Source organism: Hesperophylax consimilis, chromosome 15, assembly GCF_061612785.1.
Source record: "Hesperophylax consimilis isolate HC1 chromosome 15, BYU_Hcon_1.0, whole genome shotgun sequence".
NCBI classification, from domain to species: domain Eukaryota; kingdom Metazoa; phylum Arthropoda; class Insecta; order Trichoptera; family Limnephilidae; genus Hesperophylax; species Hesperophylax consimilis.
Genome location: NC_142850.1, coordinates 14,940,078 through 14,963,481, shown reverse-complemented (window position 1 = coordinate 14,963,481; position 23,404 = coordinate 14,940,078). Strand labels below are relative to the sequence as shown.

Below are 23,404 nucleotides of genomic sequence, written 5' to 3'. Positions count from 1 at the left end.
TTATTTTTTTATTAATATATGTATTTTTTTTGTTAAAATAGACTTAAAAATAGTCAAAATGGGAGGCGGGTTTGTTAACCATTTATTGGATAAACCACACTCCTGCTATAGGTCATCCCAAGTGACTCGCTACGTTTGATGACTTAGCAGGGGTGGCTGGGTTCATAGGGTGATTTTTGTCTAGGTCTTAGCGGCAGACGCGTTTGCCCCGCTACTGCGTGGCAGGTCGGATCGTGAGAGACTGATTGAGGGAGACCTTTTGACTTCTCCAGCCGTACTCTCTCTCGACCGACCGCCTTGCACTGCAGTGGGAAGGGTGGATTCATACGTCGATCACTCTTGGACACATTGACCTCAGATTCCTACCCACCTCTCATATATTTTTCTTTCCCAGAACTTCCTTTCCCTAAAAATACACAGCATTCCCAGAGATAAGTTCTGCAGTTTTTTTTTTTCTCAGGGCCTCCTGTGTGGAGCTAATGTAAAAAATAAAAAAAATGTCCACAAACCTGGGAACAGGCACCTCCCGAACCTATCCCACATATGTGGGTCCGTGTTGAGTGCAAGTGGGGGCTGCTGTACCCCCGTGGTGCGCCCCGCCCCACTGCTGCTCGGAGCCCCATTGGACATGGGGCAGCCCAGCGCTGCGGCCACCGCCTCCGCCCCCGCCGTGTCAAAGTGCCCCCGCGAGGCCGCGGCCAGGGATACACCTAGTGACGGCACGGATGCAGGGAGCAGTTCACACAAAACGGCAAAGTGGTCGTACCTGGAAATAATGAAGAAATTTTTCTTTTTACTCTGTAAAGCGGCCAACGTGGGAAATGCCCATCTTTTACAGGACCCCACCGAGACAGCCTGGGTTCTCATTGCCTACCAAAACCTAGTCCACCATCAATAGGTTAAGGTGCTCCCATAGCCCCTGTGCCCACATGATGGACATATGGGGCCTTAAAGAGTCGGCGATGTGGTCAACGAATGCCCGCTCCATTCATATGGCGAAGCCTGAGGCCCTAGACTCGCTCGCAGACCTAGATACCCCCCACCATACGAAAGAAGAAAGAAGAAGACTCTGTAAAGCGGGGACAATGCCGAGGACTTCAGCTAGTTAGTTGCAAGTCTAAGTGATAAAGTTATGGGTTGATAAAATTAAGTTGCAATGTGCCCTTGATGTGATTTCTCTACGAAAAGGCGCTATATAATAATCCAAACATTATTATCTCCTATCAGAGGTTGGCTATCATTAAGGCGATATCAATGAAACGAGAGTAACGTATCTAAAAAAACTTTAATGTTTTTACCTCTGCCAGCCTGTCAGGACTATGCCAGCGAACCCGTTCCTAAACTTGACCCCCTCTTGATGCATGAGCTCCAGCCAGCGCAGGTTGTTCTCTAGGTGTCTCCGGGCATTGGGAACCATCTCTGTCTCTCCGAAGGCTCCCTTGAAGGCTGATGCAGACCATACCGTGGAGAACACCGTCGCATACTTGTCCCACACATGTGTTGGCACAAATCTGGAAATAGATAACAACAATAACAAGACAATAACATTTCAGCACAAAATGAAAAAAAATTGTTTAAAGGCCTTAACATTATAGGCAGCCAAAAGAGAAAAACAAACATGATTTTTAAACAAGACTTTTTGAAGGTGTTTAGAATCGGTTCAAGAGTATCCAACCTTTTTAAGATTGGGAGCTACATTTTATATTATTTTTCAGTAACCCGGCTCTTTGATTGACCCATCATTTAATCCCCCGGAAAGTTAATCCCACCGGACAGTTGATTCCCCGACAGTTGATCCCTCGGATACTTGATCCCCCAAAGGATTATTTCTGTTGAACTTCCTCCCTAATAACGTACGCAGTGAGGATATACAGCCATATAACAGAAGTCGATATAGTTCTTATAATATCTGAAGGCATCTTGAATGGAAATCTGCTATACATATATTTCTGTTAAAAATAATACCATGACCCTGAAAGAGTATGCAGAGAGTATACACCGCCGAATAACAAAAGACGACACATGGGAGAAAGTACAACAAAAATAAATCTTTGGGGGATCAATCGTCCGAGGGATCAACTGGAAGAGGGATCAACTGAAAGAGGGATCAACTGGAAGAGGGATCAACTGGAAGAGGGATCAACTGGAAGAGGGATCAACTGGAAGAGGGATCAACTGGAAGAGGGATCAACTGTCCGGGGTATCAAGCATTGTGGAATCATTTTTTCATGGCGATCGACTTCTAAGGGACTAATGCCAGTATCTAATGAAACATCATATTTACCTGTAGACGTCTTCAGCATAGACCCAAACCATAGGATCCACCCTACTACCCAGCCCCGCATCGAGCATGTCCCTGAGCGGCACGTGCCGCAGCATGTCGTCCCAGAGCAGCGCGCGCACGCCGGGGTGGCGGCGCGCTAGCAGACCCGCCACGGCGCGCACGTGCTGCAGGAAGAGAGCGTCCCGACTGCCGCCGCCGCCCGCGCTGATGGCCTTGCGGCACCGCGCGCACTCGCCCATCTGGTAAACCTCATCGCAGCCGATGTGCAAATAGCGGACGCGCTCGCCGTGCAACTCCATTACCTTAAAAAGCAATGTTTTTATTAATAAGTAAAACCCGAAGGGCCAAAACAAATCAGAAGAACCGGCGATGGGGACTTCCGGACCCATCTAAAAATGTAATTAATGTGCTTTTCACCAAATTTTTATCCATAACTTAATTTTAAATATGATCGTGAGCAATTCTTTATACATTCCATATGTTTTGTGGAAGGAATTATTACGGCGTTTACGACATACACATTCGAGCCGAACCACGAAACATGGGAAAGTAACAAACTAACTGCTGTTCGGCTCGCAAGTGTCTATGTTTAATAATGAAATATTCCAATTACGTTAGAGCGAGCTGTTTCGCAACACTGTTTCGACCTTTCGACGGCAATCGCGCGTCTTCCTTCATTCAAAATTATAGTAATAACTCACTTGAACCTTTGCCGATTATATTCATTACACCCCCAGCTGTGTGCAAATCTTTGATAAAAGATCAGACCAAAGGATATTACCCTCAGCAAAAATATATACATATATGGTGAAATATTTTTTTGCAAACACTGGGTCATTCCTGATCCGCAATCGGAGTCGTGCTGTTATGCTTGTAAGGTAATCATAATTTGATAAGTATTCCTGGCGTCTCACAGGGATCGGATCTGGGTCCAAACTTGTTTTTGTTACAAACGACAGTTTGACGTGCTCATCAATACATTGTTGCGCTGATGACAGTTATAGTACAGGCCATGCTAAGTTTTTGTTTTTTTTTTTTTTTTATAGTGAATACCTCACAAGAGTCCCAACTGCTCCCGTCTGGAGCCAGTGAGACTATGGCATCCCTAATTGGGGGATGTTGTGAGGCTGAAGGTAAGTGGGGAAGGGAAAGAGGAAGGTGGGGAAGTACCTGGCTATTCAGATCTAGTCAGTAGTTGTTTGACAGGACTGGCAAAGGGCAGAGAAACGAAGCAGAAAATTGATGGTTAGGTGTTAGGTACCTTGAAAGATTGTGGTGAGTTTCTTCTTTGGGGTAAGAAAAACTTCGTCGAATTTATTATTATAAAGACTCAGTATTGTCTGATTACGTCTACCAAGGATAATTCCAGATATAAAAGTTAATTTCTTTCGTTCCTTAAAAAGACCCTCCACACGACACACCCAAAGATGGCATTAGTGTAGGAAAAAAAATCAAAACTTATTCAATAAAAATTTATGAAGCTATTCCTTACTGATACGAGCTGTACTCTATACACTTGTACAGGGTACATTCCTGAGAATATAAATTTACGACAACCAACTCCTTGATCAGCAATATCAGCATCGTCGCCAGTTATTGGTAGGTTGAATTTGGGGGAACCAAAAATGATCTAAGTGCTAAGAATATTATTTGATAATATTCGACACCTTTTCGAAAAGGAGGCTAAAAGGGAGGGTAAAGTTGCTGTGATTAGATTTATTGAAAATATACAACAATAGCACCATGAATGGCAGGTTTAAACAAAAATACTAAAAAATAATAGCTTTTTCCGTCGGCTTTTCTGTAAACATAATACTGTTTAATTCGTAGAACTCCAATAATCGATTTTTTTAAATGTAAATCAAATATCCTACTGTTATTATTAAATTTTGCAGTATTCTAGTGTTTTTATTATTTCGGCGTTTAAGGCCATTATCAAACTGTCAGTTTGACTGTAACGCACGCACGAACAATAATTGAAATACCACTGTTGCGTGTTTACAGCTTCTAACTCTTCCTCCCTAATTTATGGTCATCAAATTACACTTATTACATCATTGCGCAACAAATTAATCTAACCTCAAGCAATCTCAAACCTTTATCTAACATATTTATAACCCCTCTGTTTCCCTTCTCGCTTTCCTCACAATAATCTCTACCCTACTGTACACCTCCTTTCCGTTTATTTAGTTTATCATAATTTAAAAATGGAACAAAATAAAATCTTACGAACACAAACCACAACTTTGTCATTATAATTATATTTGCTCACATAAAAAATTAATATTTTATCAAAAGTTCTCCCGTGGAAAGTAGTGAAAAATTTCTGTCCCTTGATATGACTTAAATTTTGGAGTGGCCACATTTGGTATTTTTTTATGTTTCGCCAAATAGAGAGTTTTATTTCATTTTGGAAATTTCGAACCCAATTATTTTCCGATCCAAATTTGAAGAACTAAAATTGAACATTTGTAAAATGAAAACTGTTCATATAAACAGTATGAAACCCGTGCTTATTTCCAGATCTTATATTTATTTTATAGGCTTATAACATAATCTATCGCATCATTTAATCAGATTAATTCATTAATTTTAATCAGAATTTGCACCAAGGTCGATTATATTCCAAATATTTTATAGAATCTAGAATCATTTTTAAATAATAGAAATTTTAATACTATTGGACCATTAAAAAATTATGGTTTTCATGATTTTGAAGTCCACGAAAAAATCTATCGCACTAACTATATTGGTTTGTAGGTACCTGCACTAGTTTATTTTTTGATTTCGGTCTAAATCAGACATTGCAGGTAAAAAATTCCATTTAAATTTAAAGAAAAAAAAGGTACATAATCAATCAGTATCGTACTCTACTCAGGAGGTCCTGAGAAAATAATTCTCTTCAGCCTGTCATGACTGTCACGTGGAGGGTATTTTTTAGGAAAGAAAGGAGATGAAGTTCTGGTGAGGAAAAGGTATAACGGGTGGGTAGGAATCTGGGAGTCAGCTTGTCCAGGAGTGACAGACGTACGAATTCATCTCTGCCACTGCGGTGCATGACGATGTTCGGAGAAAGACCTTTTGGAGATGTCAAAAGATCTCCTGCAGCCAGTCGCATGTCCTCACACCATGAACCCGGGAACCCCTTGCTAAGCCACTTGGGGTGACCTATGGCAGAGGTGTTGGTTAGCCAATACATAGTTCCCGGGGCGGAGGTACCCATACCCGACTCCCAAATTGTAATAATTGTTCATAATTATGCAGGTAATAAGTTTATCTTCTGCATATGTAATATGTATATTCGAAGTCAACAATAAATAATAATTATTCACGACCTGACATTTTGAAGAAACCGCGAATTGGCTTCAACATAAATTATAATTCCAAGGAGTTTGTCAGTTTGGTTTGACAGATAAATCTAGTCAGGATGTGAGGTTTGACAGTAAATGTAAGATTCCGGTGGGTTGAATATAATATGTAGACACTCTGTGACAGTTTGCCCTTACTTGGCAAAGCAATCACTTATGCCACCCTGGTAATAGATAGATCGTCATTTGGTGAGCGATTTTAAACCCTGTAATTTATATATTTTTTATTATCTCAAAAGCTGTCGAGTTGTTAACCCTTCAGTACTTTCATTACATTTTTTCAGTTTACAATGTTTTCTGTGTATTTCAAGATAACTCAACACAGTGACAATTCAACACACTTTTACAAAGTGATTTAAAGTCATTAGAAACGATGATTTTTTTATTATTTTAACCTAACGTAACCTAACCTAATCCAGTTAATAAATTTTTTGTTTCATCACTTTCCGTGACTTTATATAACTTTTTAAAGATGTGATGAATTATCATTGTGATGATTTATCCGGTCACCGCGCTATATAGGTACATCTTATTTTTTTAATTTTCCGTAAAAACAAATACTGTTTTAGAAACTAGATAAAATTATCTTTCCGGTGATGGATTAAAAATAAACATTACTATGCCTAAATAATAAAATTTTAATATCAAAAGTCAAAAATTTTGACAAAAACGCTATCCACATTGTTACTTATTTTTTTTTGCTTCAATCATAGAAAAATTGGGAGATTTCGATATTTCTAAAACACATTCGTTTTGTTTGGAAAATTTGTAAGAAAACTGTACCTTCTCTTTTATCTCGTTCATATAATAAAAAAGTAAGAAATGATTTTTAAAGTTAAACCGATTGTTACGATAGCGGTATGAAATGTGAATTATTCATTTTGGCTATTTTTAGGATTTCATTAATGGATTCCAGTAAAAATATTTGAAGTAAACTGGAAAGAATTATTATTTCTTTCGAACGTCAAAAAATATATGTATTTCCACATGAAAGAAAAAAGATAAAAAATACTTTTATAAAATATGGACTCCCGGTCATATATGACCCTGAAACGCTGGAGGGGTTAAGTAGGCTCAGAAATTGGTACTATTTTACATTTTTTTATGTCATAATCGTCAATTACGTTCAATTAGTTATAAATTAGAAAGATAAAAGTATTATTTTTACGATTTAAGTGTCTAAAGGTTATTAAAGTATAATACTTACTTAGTACTCTCTTTACTACCCGGTTTCGCCAGTAATTTCAACACATCATTAAAACATAATTTAACAGTACTGTGTCTTGTCTTGTTGTTTCCCGCTCATTATTAATTTTGTTTAAATGAATCTTTTCAAAGCTCTACGGCGTACGACGGAAAAGAAGATACAAGCTGAAAATAGCAGACAGAAAAAAAACTCCACATTTCACGACGCCAGAACTCACCGTTAGAGTTTTTGCTGCGTTAGAAAATAGAACTAGACCAACAAACGATTTTATTGTGTTTTAGATAGCGATGGGTAGCTTGTTTAGTAAACAAGATGTTAAAATTTTTCCAATGATATAATAATCGAAATGTACTGAAAGTGTTCGAGCAATTATTATTAATTCGAGATATCATTTGATTAACATATACAGTATCCACCACTAGTTTTAAATGGCGGTTTTAGTGAATTTGTTGAATCCTACACACTCTTTAATGTACAGTAAAAATCATTATCGTTTAAAATTACAATAATTTGCGGTTTGAATACAGTAGGCGCCGTTTAATGGGTTCACCGGTTTATAAACTCACCAGTTTAATAATGTAATTTAAAAATTTCGTGTGGCATTTACCGACGTAAAACCAGCATTACATTTACAATTTACACGGTCGGAAAATGCATAATAGAAATTATTTTTTATTTTATGGCCAAAGAAAGGTTTGAACGCTGCCAATTTTCCAATTTCGATAGTGTAACGAACCGAGCCAAAACTTGAACAATCTGCCGATACGAAATATTTCGTTCCAATACAGAGCAGTATTTTTCAATTCCAATATTTTTTTCTAAATAATAATTTTAGATATTCCAATACTTGATGTGTGTGGCCATCCTCCATGCCTACCCTTCCTGGGAAACGGTTTTTGGTTAGTTAGTTGACATGACGCAGCTCTGGTGTCATGAAATTTTATAACTGTTACGTGCATAGGTGCAACTGAAACAATAAATAAATCTGAGTGCTAAAAAAAGCAAAACTTCTCGAACGGTGAGATCTGGCGAAATTAAATTTGCACACCTTTATCTGTATGGTGTTTTGGAATCAAAACAAATATTTGAGCTCTCCTCGAAATCACCATCATGAGCTACGGAACTACCTATGCCAAAAAATAAGACAAGACACTTCATGTTTTTTTATTTTTAATATTGCTTGTTTAATACAAATATATAATAATGAAACTCGGGCGATGCCGGGTAGTAAGGCTAATTCTCACGTAATAATACAAACCTGTTTTGCATTTTAATCGCAGGGGAATTAAATCAACTAAAAAAATCATAAGTCGTGATTAAAATAAAATTGGTCACACGTTTACACGCCTTTACCCAAACCTAATTAGGACCTAACTTTTTTCATTTCGCATTGAATCGAAACACACGGTAGAAAAAAAGAAAATAATTGAGATGTTGAAAAGCAGCCCTTGAAAACATATTACCAATTTTTATTCAACTGCAGGAAAGGGAGGGTTCCTTTCTTTTTAAGCCCCATTTCTCTTTCAAGTAAATTGGAAATTGATTGAATCAGCAAATAAATCAATCAATCGTCGAAAATAAAACGATTTTTTTATTAAATTACATAAAACATGTTTAACTTCCAACCCCATAAAAACTGACTTCTTTTGAGTGACACGAAGTTGTCCCCCTTATTCGTTAGGTAAATACCTATTTCTCACTTTTTTTCCAAAAATATTTGAAAGTTGGCAATATTTCCGATATATTAATCCCGCATTTATAACCTATCGTGAAAGAGTAATTGTGTTCACAATAGATTTATGGTAATATATTTTTATCAGATTGCATGCTAATTAATCATTGAAATAATTTGTACGCCGATTCTATACTATAAATTCTGTGTTGTATTTTAGTCTGTTTCAGTAAAAACGAAGCGATCTTTTTTGTCCTTTTAACTATTTGAATAATGTCATTTATTTGAATTTATATTAAAAACAACACTGATATATGCACAGTCAATAAACTATAATTTTTATAGCGTTATTTTGGTAAATTATGGGCGTGTAAAAAATTCTGAAAATAACTTTATAATTGTAAATATTTGATAATTTGTTATCTTATTTTATTATCAACACATTCATAAACATACTTAAAAATAATAAATATACAATGATTTAACGACCGTTTATTAATTATGAGATAATGACGCCATGACAGGAAACAGCGTCACTATTTTGATTAATCTTTATAACGAACTGGTGTAGATTATGAATACCAACAAATATGTTTTAGATAAATCGAAGGTTTTCCTATCGTTTCGCTTGAGTAGAATACAAATAAAAAATAAATTAAACAATAAAAAATATAAATGCAAACTACAAAAAAAAATTTTTCAATAGAAAACTTTTAAAAAATACAGTATTATCTGTGACAGTTTCACTTGATTAACTTTTTTGCTTTCTTAAAAAATTATTTACAAAATTAATAAAAACCAGTTTTGTGCTTGAAATCGAACGTTTCTAGACTCCGTTTCTCATGCGATTTTAATGCCTATTACCTACAATATACGGTATACCAAGAATATACACATTTTGGCTTGTAGCTTCCATTGAAACTTTCGAAGAATTATCATTAATATTAAAGCACGGGCAAAACCGGGTAAGATATTAATTAAATTATGAACATAAATACCGTAACGCAAATAAAACCACGTGAAGTCGTTAGTGTCATTTTATGACGTTAAAAACATAACTAAAGTAGTTTAAAATGAACCGTGAATAAATTAGCATATTTTGCGAACCGCCGTTTGGTATTAACACTTGGTATAGCTGTGTATATTATAATATCGATGCGGTGAAATGAATAAAATTTGAATGAAAAAAATATTATGTAAAGTTTTTCAAAAACATTTAAAAAAAAATTAATTCGCCAATTCGCAACATGCGGCATTTTGCTGAAACGCAATGCATTATTTATATATAACTAGCTGTTGTTGTTTAACGTCCAACAGATGGCGCTGTTTAGATCATGTCACAGGTTACATGTATATATATATATATATATATATATATATACAACGTTGTGTCAAAATTTCAAAGCAATCGGTGAAGAACTTTTGGAGATTTGAGATTTTGAACAAACGATCGAACCCCATACCACAAATTCTTTACGTGAAAATTAATCGAATAATAGTAATAAATAGTAATTCATTATCTTACTGATAGTGGTGTCTCTACCAATTGAGCTATTACCACCTATTTTGCTACCACCACAGTTGCGACGGTTAATTTTTTTAATTTTCGGTGTATTTATCTCTTCCATATTTTCATTTAGAGTTGTTGATATAATCCTCTTCAATAATTTTTTTTTTAATTTTAAATTTCTATTTATTAAACGCCATAAAAGGCTTTTACAATAATGTGATACATGAGATTATAAGTACACAGTGGTACATATGCGAATATTAGTATTACATTTAAAAACACGACAATATGTATACAAAACGACATTGAATGTGATACAGCTGAAATTTTCTTAAGGCATAGAATGCTACAATAATAGAAAACACTTCATTTAAACAGGATAAAATATACAGAACAGGTGACTTGCCAACAGATATAATCTAGCAAAATATTATAATAGCGCAAATAGTAGTGAGTTTATTGTTACAATCAAATTTATCTCCACTTGGCCACTATGGCCGGCGGGTATGGCGAAGTAGCTTCAACAATTCAGGGCTGTCAGAGACTTGACAATTAAAAATAACATTTTTCATTAAAATAATACATCCGTTAGCCAACACTATAAGACATCTGAAGCAAGCAGTTTATATAGATGCTATACATATACATTTCACATATATATATAATAATAATAATAATAATAATAATAATATTTTTTATTCCAGGATGTGGGGAGGTTTGTGCAATCCCACACGTCCCATATAGATATACATTTTTTTTTTGTACAATAGATATAATAAATTATCAAATAAGGAAAACTATGCAGGGTGTGGTCTTGAGTGCGCTTGGGCCCAGCGCTCACTCAGGAGTGGCGCTTGGTGCTGGTAGGCTGCGGTCACCAGCGTGTTGGCGGAGTCCATTAGCCGCATCCTGGCTCCAGTGACCCGGTGTCTCATCAGGCCGGCAAATCCATTCAGTCCTAGTTCCGTGAACATTGTCGATGCGCTGCTGTATCTTCGGTATCCAAATATTATTCTACAGGCGTCATTATATTGAATTCGGAGTCGTTCCATCGAGCAAGTTCGGTAGTGACACCATGTCTCACAAGTATACAGGCCAGTACAGAATGCGTTGAACAGTATTTTTTTAACGGTATTGCTGCATTTGCAAAATCTGCGGGCAATCATGTTAGAAACTATGCTAAGGCTTCTCCTTTGTCGTTCGATATCGCCATCGTCCGATAGGTTTTCATTAATAATGTGCCCCAAGTATTTCACGTTCGAACATGTATTTATTTTTGCCTCGTTAAGGTATACGGGGAGCATATTACTTGTATCTTGACTTTTTCCGTGGTGGAACGCAATCAATTCCGTCTTCTTCGGGTTGTATATCATATTATGCTGTTTTCCATATTCTTCACAAATGTTTAGGAGTAATCTTAATCCCTTGATCGACGGAGCTAGGAGGATCATGTCGTCCGCGTAGCTTATATGATTCATACATATACTGTTAACACGACAGCCCGTTCTGATGTCCAGGCGACTTGACAACTCGTCCATGTATACATTAAATAGAATGGGGGACATACACCCTCCTTGCCTTACTCCTGACCGCAAATATATCGGCTGGGAGTATGTACTTGCCCACCGTACAACATTTTCTTGCTGGGAGTGCCATCGGGATAGTATGTTTATAAATGAGGTAGGTATATTCCTAGCTTTCAATTTATCCCATAATGTTTTATGACAGACCCTGTCGAAGGCTTTACTTAGATCTAAGAAGCACCCGTATACGGTAGTTTTTCGTTTCTTGTAGAATTCTATTATTTGCTTTGCAGTATATATTGCCATATTAGTGGATAGTCTACATTTAAATCCCATCTGGTTATCTTTAGACATTAGTTTATCATTTATCTCATTTAATATTACCCTTTCAAATAATCTTGCAGTTATAGTTGCTAAAGATATTGGCCGGTAATTGCTGGAGTTAGTCATGTCAGGCTGTCCCGATTTCAGGATTGGAGTTATAATCGTTTTCGTCATTGCACCCGGTATATGGTTGTGTTTAAGTATTGCGTTGAACAGTATGTGTAGTAGTTTGGGTATGTATCTACCTCCGTATTTTATGTGTTCAATACTTAAGTTATCATGTCCCGGAGACTTACCAGCCTTAGTGCCTGTTATGGCCTTCATTATACTGCTTTCAGAGAGGTAAACGTTTTGTCCATCAAATTCCATAATATCAGGGACAGACGGTATTTCATTTCCAGAAATATCTGCAAAGGTTCTTCTAAAAGTATTAGCAATTTCCTCCGTGTTTGTAGATCCATCAATTTGGCTGGCGATTCGATTTTTTGGTTTGATCAGGTTATTGCTTTTCTTCCAGAACTGGGCAAACTGCTTCGTGTCAAGTGATTTTACGATATCATCCATTTTTGTTTGTTCAGAGGAGCTTTGGCAGTGTTTAAGAGCTATTTTGAACTCCTTCCTTTTTCGTTTTCTTTCATCCGCAATGGGACCATGTAATGGTCTCCCATTTTTAATCCACTCCATCAACGCCGATCTGGAATTTTTGTAGTGTTCCTTAACTTGTTGATTCCACCCAGCAATGTCACGATGTGTTTTTGGTTTGTTTTGATCGTTCTCCCGATGAAATACGGTATTGGCAGCCTTACTTAGAGCTTCAACGATGTCTGTGTATATATTTTCCATGCTTTTTATATGGTCACATCTGTCACATATAGAATCCGAATTACAAATGGATTTGGAGTGTCTTTGATAGATTACACTAAGTAATGCTTCTGCTACAGACGTATATTCACTGATTTTCTTATTATTATTCCTTCTCCATATTATGTTATTAGGCTGTTGTGGAATATTAAAAATAGTTGCAGGTAATTTTTCAGCGGCGATTACGCAAGATGTCGGCCTGTGATCGGACCAGTCGGTATCATAATGTATTTTTAGACTATCTATTTTGTTCTTAAGATTATTGGTGCATATACAGTGATCGAGCCAGGAAGTGGTATTGTGTGCATCGCTTATATATGTATATGTGTCATTCGGTAGTCTTTCAATATCGATACAATTGTAGTTGTTTTCGGTGTAGAAATGAGAGAGTTCTTTCCCGAATATGGAGGATGGGTGAGCGTTGAAATCTCCCATAACAATGGTTTCAGAGTGTTCGTTGTCTTGAATGATCGTATGTATTTTGGAAAGGTAGTTGGTGAAGTCGGTAAGGTTGTCCGCGTGACATACCGGCATGTAGACAGTCAGTATGCTTATCGTCCCCCCGTTGGTGGTTATCTGAATACCAGCGATGCGGTCATCTCCACACGGTATTATTGAAGCTTGCAGCTCGTTCCTCCAAAGTACTGCGACTCCTCCGTAGGGTCGGCCTCGTAGCGGTCCGTTTGATAAATCTACAGCAGAGGTACCCCATCCCTGGAAGTTCGGATGAATTTTGGATAGATTCGATGTTTCGTTTTGTAATAACCACGTTTCTTGCAAAAGTATTACATCGTAGATATCGCACATATCTATAACGAAGTTGACGTTTCGTTTAAAACTTTTGCAGTTTATTGAGATTATCTTAATTTTGTTCTTTTCCATTGTATTTTTTTTCAATAAATTTTCGGAAAACAGTACCAGTCGGCCAAAATTCTTTGTTCATGTAGGTTTTGAAATCCGTATTCGGTATAGTCAACTTGAAAGATCCAAACTGCGTGGGATTTCGTTGTATTATTTTTTCTATTTGGATATTACTTCCTTTTATTTTACAATTGATAAAGTTTCGAATATTGTCTTCAGTTACACTATTGTCGAACCTCGACACATAGAGCGTTGTTTTTAACTCGGCTATTTTTAGGGAGTTCTCCATCGCTATTCCAGTTGCAATAATATTTCTCGACCTCCTTAGTTTTCTTGTAACGGTTTTATAACCATCCGTATTAAAATTAGTTGTCTCTGGTATAAATGTATTTTTGTGAGATAGTGTGCGTGCAACTTTGGCTGATTCATCCATACCCGGTTGATGTACCTGTGATGTCTGAATTATGACTTGTTGCTGTTGTGTGAGAGAGCTAGACGCCGCTACTTTATTCCATGATTGAGGAGAGTGCATGACAGGTGGGGCAGCTAATGTGAGGGGCGCGGGCGGGGTTATCACATTACTGCAGTGCGCATTGTTGTCCAAACGTATTTCATTAGTTGGCGACCGTGAGTTTGAGCGGTTCTTATCTATGGCTGCCGGTATGGTGACCTTCAATGTGTTCAAGGACGGCGATGTGTTTTCGTTTTGATTTGGAATACGGTTATGTTTATTTATTTTCAGTTCATTCCTTAGGAGAGCCATTTCAGAGCGTAATACTTCCAGATCGCTTCGTTTGGACATTTGTGACTGAATTGTGGTTAATTCACCCTTTAATGCCGTGATATCTTTTAGGAGACAAGTGACATCTACGTGATCGAAATTGACAGGCGGTAGTTTGTGTAGATTCTGAGCGACAAATGTCGGTAGAGCTTCATTCTCTGTTTCCTTCAGTATTTTAATGATATCATATAAATTCTTAGACTTCCTACCTTCGCCTTTCCTCATAATCCTGCGTTCAACTGTTTCACTGCACAGAATGTCTTTCGCAGCCTCCACTTCGTCTTCTGAGAAATGATTGGAGCATATTTGAACCGCGGTTAGTTCGTCTAAGACATCGATTTTGTTTTGAAGAAACGTTAGAAGTTCATTAATAATTAATTTATCACTTTTTTTCGTAATATTCATATTGTTTTCGTAAGCGGCGGCAGCGTATGCAATTCGATCCTGCGCACGAGCAGTTCCGATCCTGCGCACGAGCAGTTAATGAATATTAGTTAATGAATATATATATATATATATATATATAATATATATATATATATATATATATATATATGTGTGTATATATGTGGAATTATAAAGATTTGAACTTGTTTTTATTCTGCGTGTTTTCTACAAATGACAAAAAAAATGTTCATGCAACATGAATCATCCCAGAGGGTAGGAAAAAGACGAACGGAAAACACTACCGGACCGCAGCCAAAGGCATTCTTTCTATTGGAAGTCAGTGCACAGTTTCTGTACCAAAGTTAGTCCACCGAGGGATAAATAGTTGATGTTGTGCGCGAATTCCGAGATCTTTTTGATCCGAGTAACCCTTTTGTTGTTTTACAAGCCTGGTCATGAAAACCAGTGTTTGATATTAAAATTAAAACGAAACCCTTGGTGAATAAAAATAAGCCGAAATAACAAACGAAATCTAAGGCCTTATTGTAAATAGAAGTTAAAATGAATAATTAAACAAACGTTTTCAAGGAATTCAAGATTGTTTTGGCATCACAAAACTAGCGACGGAATATCATAAAAATAACATCAATTATATAATTAATTAAGGAATTCTTGTACTTTAAAAAATAAAGCTCTCCCCGGGTAACATAAAACGCGGAGGGAGTACCGAGTGCTTTAATACGTTTCGTATTAATTAAAGGATATAAAATGGTTCTGATTAAAAATGTAATATACCCAGTCGCGCATTAATTAATTTCTAACACGTTCCTTTATGAAACGATATGAAAAGACTTTCGTAATTCATTTTGCAACAAAGGAAAATTCAAGGCATAGCCTTGTATTAAAACAAGATTCCATTCTGGGAACGATTTTACAAAGCGAACTTCGCAGCAATCAGTGATGAAAACAAACTTTCAACATGTATTATTTATACAAAATATCGTATTCAACAAAAGAAACATAAACCACAAAAGAGTTTCAAACATGAATCTCCCGTTTGTACCTACAACATGTTCATCCTCCAGGGGTGTATTATTTCATCAACAATATAATTATTAACCACGTTATTCGCTTATATTGAAAGGCCTTTGGGTTGAGTATTATTATTTGTAGGGTACTAAACTTAATTGTTTGATGTAGGTTTATGGGTAGATTCGGCACAATCAGGAGGAGAGATTGCGACTAACGTCGATATAGTGAACGAATACATAAACTTACCCTCGATGATGATAAATGATAAACAAACTTAAAACAAATACCCTTGCAAACTAAAACCATATTTGAAGAGAACAAAAATTATTGTTTTAAGGAGCAGGTATTGCGATTGACTTCAATAGATTGAAGGAATACATAAACCTACCCTAGAAATTGATAAATGATAAACGAACTTAAAACAAATACCATCGAAAACTAAACCCATATTTGAAGAGAACAAAAATGAATGTTTCGAGCATCAAAGGTAATTTGATTTATTTGAAGTGATTTTTAAAAGCACCGAAACTTATTTCAGAAGAAAATGATTATTAAAAAAATATCAACGACTGTTCTTTATTTTCTAATCGTGCGTTGTTTACTGCGAGGCTTCTTTATTTCAAAACCTTTTTAAATGAGAGAGAAAACGAGTATTTACTTCATCAATTTGTTTATCTAACCCTTTCCTGACAATAGCAATCAAAATAATGCCCGAAGGAGTTACGTAGAAAATCAGTTATAAATCATATGATGTAGGAACAATTTCCCCGTTAACGAACAGGCCGTTTACGAAGCAAGCTTCGTTTTGAAACTATATCGTTAGTCGATAGCATAAACTGAGGGAAAGTAATAACATGTTGGTTATTATTAATATTGTCATCATCTCATACCTGATTAATCATGGTTTCAATGAAGTCCAGGCTCTGATTCAAACTGGGGCAGAGAGCCTGCGGGGACTCTGGCACTTCTCTCAAGTGGGCGAAACCCTCGCGCTTCAAAGCGAATTCCAAGTGCCCGAAAGTCTGGACTAACGGAATCACTTCTAAGTCATTGTCTTTGGCTGCTTGGAGGATCTCTTGAATTTGCTCTTTGGTGTAGGCGTTGTGAGCTGTGATGTCCGCCAAGCTTCCGTGGAAGGGAAACATATCTTCATATTCTATCAGTAAACCAGTAGCTCCCAAAGTCTTTAATAAAGGAAACAATCTTTTTAAATAGCTAACTTTTGGTGGTGCACCTTTTAGGTCTAAATGGATAACACGTTTCGGAGGAATGTAAGGATTCTTTGTGTCAACATTTACAAACGGGACACCCATTAAGCTCTGCGGTTGATTTGCGTAGTTATCAAAGTTTATTTGATCGTTATTGTCTTGCAGTTGTTGTTCGTTATTGATCCCTTCAACTTCTGCTCTCCGTCGAGCGATTTCATCCCTGGACGGTTGTTCAAGATTCTGTATTTCTTTTTCAGTTAAATCTGCTTCTGTCTTAGGGTTTTCTTTATGTTCATTGTTGGAAAGTCCATTTTGGACGAAATGCACGCTATTGCTGTCACCGTCGGCTAAGTTCTTTCTTCTAGATGCTTGTGCGATGATGGGGAGTGCTTGCAGACCCTCCAAGCTTCCTTGCTCAGAGATGAATGTTTCTTTTTGGGACTGTTCCGTTGTGGAGTTGGTTCCATAGCCGATATTATAGTGAACCCCAAAGATGATGAGCGCCAGGAGAAGAATGGCGATGAGGATAGTGGATTTTTTCCTCCATGCTGTCAGCCCCAACCGCCCCGCGTAAATGCAGGGCGCGAAAATCATACTGCGGGAGTTACTGTGACTCAATCTGTAACAAACGAAAACAGTACATCAGAAACAAAATTACATTATAATATAAGAATTTTCCGCAGGTTAAAAACTATTTTAAAATCAATGAGAATTTCAATAATTTTCGACAATTCACAAACAAGTCTTTTAGAATTTGCCTGCAATCGATGGGGCGGATCAATAGTATAAAGCTGAGTTATGATCGCAAAAACTACAGAGAATTTCAACAATTCGAATCAATTTTCTATACTTTTCAAACTTGATATTATTTTATTCGGCGCAATTTATTCGCAGTGTATGCTTATAAACTACAAGGAATTTCAATAATTTCTAAGAAATTTTAAACTCGGCTTTTAGATTTAAAAAATAAGAATTCCAGAATATTTCCCCAATTTAATTTAAATTTCCCCCAATCAGATACAAACTCACATTTCACTTTTCCACCACCCAACAAAACTCATCCGAATAATTGAAATATATTCCTAGCTCTGAAAAAGACAAACCTCCCAGTGTCACTCAAAACATTATACAAAAAAGAATTGAGCTTATTCTAAGGGGGTGAAAAAAACAGATAAGAAGCAAATAAAAAACCCCAAAGTATGAAAATATCCGGGTTTAAAATTTCAAAAAAAAAGAAGTTTTTAAAAAATGGATCATTTGATATATAAATGCATTTTTTCATTTTCGGTAATTTTAATAATGGTGTAACATTTTTATGTTTTATGTTTGAGGGAAAGGAGATAGGTAAGAGAAAAGTTGGGTTAGGTTAGGTTAGGTGAGTTTTAAAAAAAATGGATCATTTGCTATTTAAATGCATTGTTCACTATGTCTGTGATTGTTTATCATTTCCGGTATTTTTTTTATTATTTTTTATTAATGGCGGAACATTTTTATATTTTATGTTTGAGGGAAACGAGATGGGTAAGAGGAAGGTTGGGAAGTACCTGGCTATTCATATGTGGTCACTAAATACGGCTAAAGTCATTTCAAGCAGATTTTCAATTCTGAATGGTGGTCTCGCACCAGGGAGAACTGAGAACATATTATACTCTGGAACTTGACGCAAATTTAATACCTATGTATTATTTTGAATGACTAAATTGTGAAATAACACAAATTAATAAAATAAAATTTGTTTGCACAGGCAGGGATTTGAAACCGCGACCTTCGGATTACAAGTCGAGATTCTTACCCCTCGACCATGGAGTAAATCGTAAATATTTACCCAAAGCTTTAGTAATCTTATCAGAAACATAACAATTCAATTGTACATCAAATGTAACATTACTAAGGACGGGTTGTTTCGAATAGACTGAACAATTCATCAAATTTCAACGTTCATTTTCGGGTTCTGTGAAAGTCCTATTGAAGTTCTGTTATTATATCAGTATAGGGTAGTTGCTTGACAGAACTGAAATAATATCAGAACATGAAAAAATCTTTCACAGAACTTGAAAATTAACTTTGAAATTTGAAGAATTGTTCAAATTCTCCGAAACAACCCGTCCTAAGTTGTTCACACACTCTTCATATGACAGATTGTATCAGATAGCTTAGTGACCGTTTGGGTCTACAGGAAAACATATACTAAAGTGTGAAGAATTTGTATGGAAACGGTCATTAGGCGTACATGGCTACGAGGTTAAAAGGTTTATCCGCATATAAACTATAAATACGTGTTAAGAAAGTGGTTACCACGGCCATTAAGGGGAACGACTGTTCGGCCCTTTTCATACAAAACTTAAATTTGGGTTTGAGACCAAAATACTCAACCAAACTACATAATTTGCTATGCAAATATATAGTACAAATATGTGCTGCTTTATTTATTTGTGTTTTAATTTATAATATATAATATTAAAGAATTACATTTTTCGTGATTTTATGTGCAAATTTGGCAATTATTTATGAGTTAACGATAATTATTTAAAAACATAAGGAAATAAAAAAAATAAAAATTAGGTGACTAAAAAATACATTTTTATGGGCGTAAATTTAAATTACAAAAATTTCTTCCCAAAAAACGCCATTTTAAAATGTTTTATTTTTCATTATACTTACAAGAGACGGTAAGGGAAGATTATTTTTTTTAATAATTAACTAATAAAAAGATGTCAAAGTTGCCAAAATCATGCAAAATTAAATTATTTAATGGCCTAATTCAAAAACACCTCTATACAATGTTTTATTTTTTATTATATTTAAATAGTAGGTAGGGGAAGATTATTTTTTTAAACAATTAACGCATAAAAGAATTTGTCTCTAAAATCAGGCAAAAATGAATTCTTTAATGGCCTATATATCATAATTTGAAACACAAATAAATAAAACGGCACATATTCGTTCTATATATTTGCTAAACCTTTTGAATATTTTTTTTTATTTGTTTGTTGGGTATTTTGGCCTCAAACTTGAAATTTAAGTTTTGTATGAAAAAAGCCGCGCGCGGTTCCTCTTAAGGGTTTACATTTCGCTAGCCGAATATTGGTTTGTTCTACAGGCCATTTTTAACGAAACTGACTTTTTCATATAAAACTAATGTTTAGTATTGCTTTATTATAAAAAACTATATATACCGTACCATACCGTATAAAAAGTATTTTTGCTCCATCCTTTATATCATTTATGACTAACGGCATTGAGTCGTTCGCCAGAACATACTGGACAAAAACAAAAGTTCTTGTCATTAAAAAACATTTAAAAAATAGCAAGGCGTTTTGTGGATATAGAACACAAAATAACGCAATAAAATCAAAACGGCGTATAATGCCATGTAATAATGTTGAAAATAACGACATCAAAATAAAAAATATATATCTTTCTTAACCAAACGCAATCGTATATGTCAAAATGTTATGCTCGTTTACCACAACTTATTGAAATGGTCTGTAGAACAAACCAATATACTGGTGGCGATTAGACGATTAGACTTCTTTAGGATCTGCCAAACGTACACTTCGGAGCAGCGGTGCCATGCGCCGCTCCAGGCCGCCGCGCAGAAAAGTCTCACATTGGACTGCGATGAAAACCGATACCTTACTTTCCGATTTTACTTTTCTGCACGGCGCACAGTGGCTTAAATTTGAGCGCTGGCGCGACATTGACCCCAGATCGGCATGTTCCCGAAATGATTTTTTTTTTACCGATGTGTTCTCAGTTAATTACTGACATTAAAAAAACCATTGAAAATAACATCCGAAGCTTACTTACTCGGTAATTACGCACAGAACTGAGATGTTCGGGCGCGCAACTATGCTGCTGTATCTAGGCGAGTTTGAAGGCGTGCGGAATCAGGTTGTTTGTGTACTTGTTTCACAAAAAAAGTATTTTTAAAAATTACTTGACATATTTATTAAGATACGTGCTTTATTTAAATAATTGAAAAAAAAATTTTTTTTTCCTAAATTATAACTGTTGCCTTGGTTCAAAGTTTACCTTTTTTTACAATTTTTTTTACCAAAGTTTTGCCTTTAATGGAGTAGGAATAAAAATCTTCACAAGTCTTCACGCTAATTTTAATAGTATATTATTACTGTGTCTTTTTTGTACACGGACAAAAAAAAATCACCACCAACTTTAGCCAGCCACTCCAGTAATTGCATTTTTAAGAAATGATTGTACTTAATTTTCGACAATTTTTTTTCAGAATCCTATATTTGACCCCGATATGTCAAAGAAAGATTAACTGTATGTAATATTTAGTTCTTCGTACCGTTAGAATAAAATTAAAGTTATTCTCAATTATTCACTGTCAATTTAAATTAACATCTGAAACTCAATTATTATGTAATTAGTCGCAGAACAGGGGTACACTGATATTCGGGCGCGCAACTATGCTGCTGTATCTAGGCGAGTTATAAGGCGTGCGAAATCAGGTTGTTTGTGTACTTGTTTTACAAAAAAGTATTTTAAAAAAATTTTGAGATATTCTTTAAGATACGTGCTTTATTTAAATAACTGAAAAAATATTTTTTTTTCATAACTTATAACTGTTGCCTTGGTTCAAAGTTTACCTTTTTTCCAATTTTTTTTACCAAAGTTTTGCCTTTAATGAAGTAGGAATAAAAATCTTCACAAGTCTTCACGCTAATTTTAATAGGATATTATTGCTGTGTCTTTTTTGTATACGGACAAAAAAAATCACCACCAACTTTAGCCAGCCACTCCAGTAATTGCATTTTAAAGAAATGATTGTACTTAATTTTCGTCAATTTTTTTTTCAGAATCCTATATTTGACTCCGATATGTCAAAGAAAGATCAACTGTATGTAATATTTAGTTCTTCGTACCGTAAGAATAAAATTAAAGTTTTTCCCAATTATTCACTGTCAATTTAAATTAACATCTGAAACTCAATTATTATGTAATTAGTCGCAGAACAGGGGTACACTGATATTCGGGCGCGCAACTATGCTGCTGTATCTAGGCGAGTTTAAAGGCGTTCGAAATCGGGTTGTTTGTGAACTTATTATACAAAAAAGTACTTTTAAAAATCACTTGAGATATTCTTTAAGATACGTGCTTTATTTAATTACCAGAAAAAAAGTTTTTTTTCATAAATTATAACTGTTGCCTTGGTTCAAAGTTTAGCTTTTTTCCAATTTTTTTCCTTTAATGGAGTAGGAATAAAAATCTTCACTAGTCTTCACGCTAATTTTAATAGGATATTATTGCTGTGTTTTTTTTTTGTTCACGGAAAAAAAAATCACCACCAACTTAAGCCAGCCACTCCAGTAATTGCATTTTTAAGAAATTATTGTACTTAATTTTCATAAAATACAAACTTAGCGCCCAAGTTACACGCTACTTTTTATAAAAGCATTAAAATTATTATCAACATTTCAACTAATAAGAATTAACAAAAAATAAGTGGTATTTCTTATTAATACTTAAGAAAACATCAATGGTGCCAAATAGTCGAACGCCGAGAGCGATGTCGCGCCAAATCATCAAAATTGGCCACTGTGCGGCGGTCTGGAGTGGCGCGTGGTACCGCCGCTCCGAAGTGTTCGTCTGGCAGTGCCTGAAGTCTAATCTTCCAAAGTTTGGAGGTACGATTTCCAACGTGAATTTTGGTCAAGGCTAACTACACATATTATTTTAAATAATAATAACATTTCCTTAGTAAACAATATTATTTTAATGTGGTGTACGAATCATTCCAATAATTGGCGGTGTAATGATCAGCATAGTTGCTTCCAATCGGGGTTCGATTATATGCCTCAGCCATTATACCCCGTGATTTTTTACGTGCTAGTGAAATATATATTTGAACTAAGTAAGTGTAATTGAGTAGGTGATCACGTAATTAAGTGATATAGAGTGTGAATTTATTCTTCTCCAGATTTTTTTTTAAATCGATACTTTTTTCTACCCCCTGTGTCAAAATGGATACTTAGAGCTCATTAGATACTTAATTTGTCAAACAAACTCTACGAATTTAGGCAGTAAACACGACGTATATTGAAGGGCACTAGATTTACTAGCAAGATTTGAGGTCAACCAAAACTGGGGGTAGCATTATTTAGTATTCAAATATGCTGCATGTTATAGCACCGTTATGGAGTTTTCGATATACAATATACCTTGTAGCATGGGAAATAAAGTATTTTATGATTAGTAAACACGTAGCGTATGGCGGGTGGCAGTTTTGTCATTAATGATGCATTGTAAATACAGGTAGGAGTGTTTAGTTTACTTTCCACATTAATATCCGATATAATCAATTATCGATATCAAGTTGTGAATGCAGGATGGGAAACGAAACATGCTTTGGCCGACTGTTT

The 23,404-nt window shown here is 35.6% G+C and overlaps 2 protein-coding genes across 2 annotated transcripts in view; one reads left to right on the top strand and one right to left on the bottom strand.

Moving 5' to 3' along the window:
* The window catches only part of LOC149417359 (uncharacterized), a 239,074-nt gene that overhangs the window by 28,776 nt on the left and 186,894 nt on the right, over nt 1-23,404 (top strand). The gene's annotated exons all lie outside the window — the stretch shown is intronic.
* The window catches only part of LOC149417361 (hexosaminidase D), a 106,955-nt gene that overhangs the window by 8,894 nt on the left and 74,657 nt on the right, over nt 1-23,404 (bottom strand). The window contains exons 2-5 of the mRNA XM_089640236.1: nt 16,701-17,637; nt 2,285-2,586; nt 1,299-1,511; nt 510-766 (exon numbers count right to left, since the gene is read on the bottom strand). Coding sequence (XP_089496362.1) covers nt 510-766; nt 1,299-1,511; nt 2,285-2,586; nt 16,701-17,612 — 1,684 coding nt within the window. The 5' untranslated portion in view covers nt 17,613-17,637. The remainder of the gene's footprint in view (nt 1-509; nt 767-1,298; nt 1,512-2,284; nt 2,587-16,700; nt 17,638-23,404) is intronic.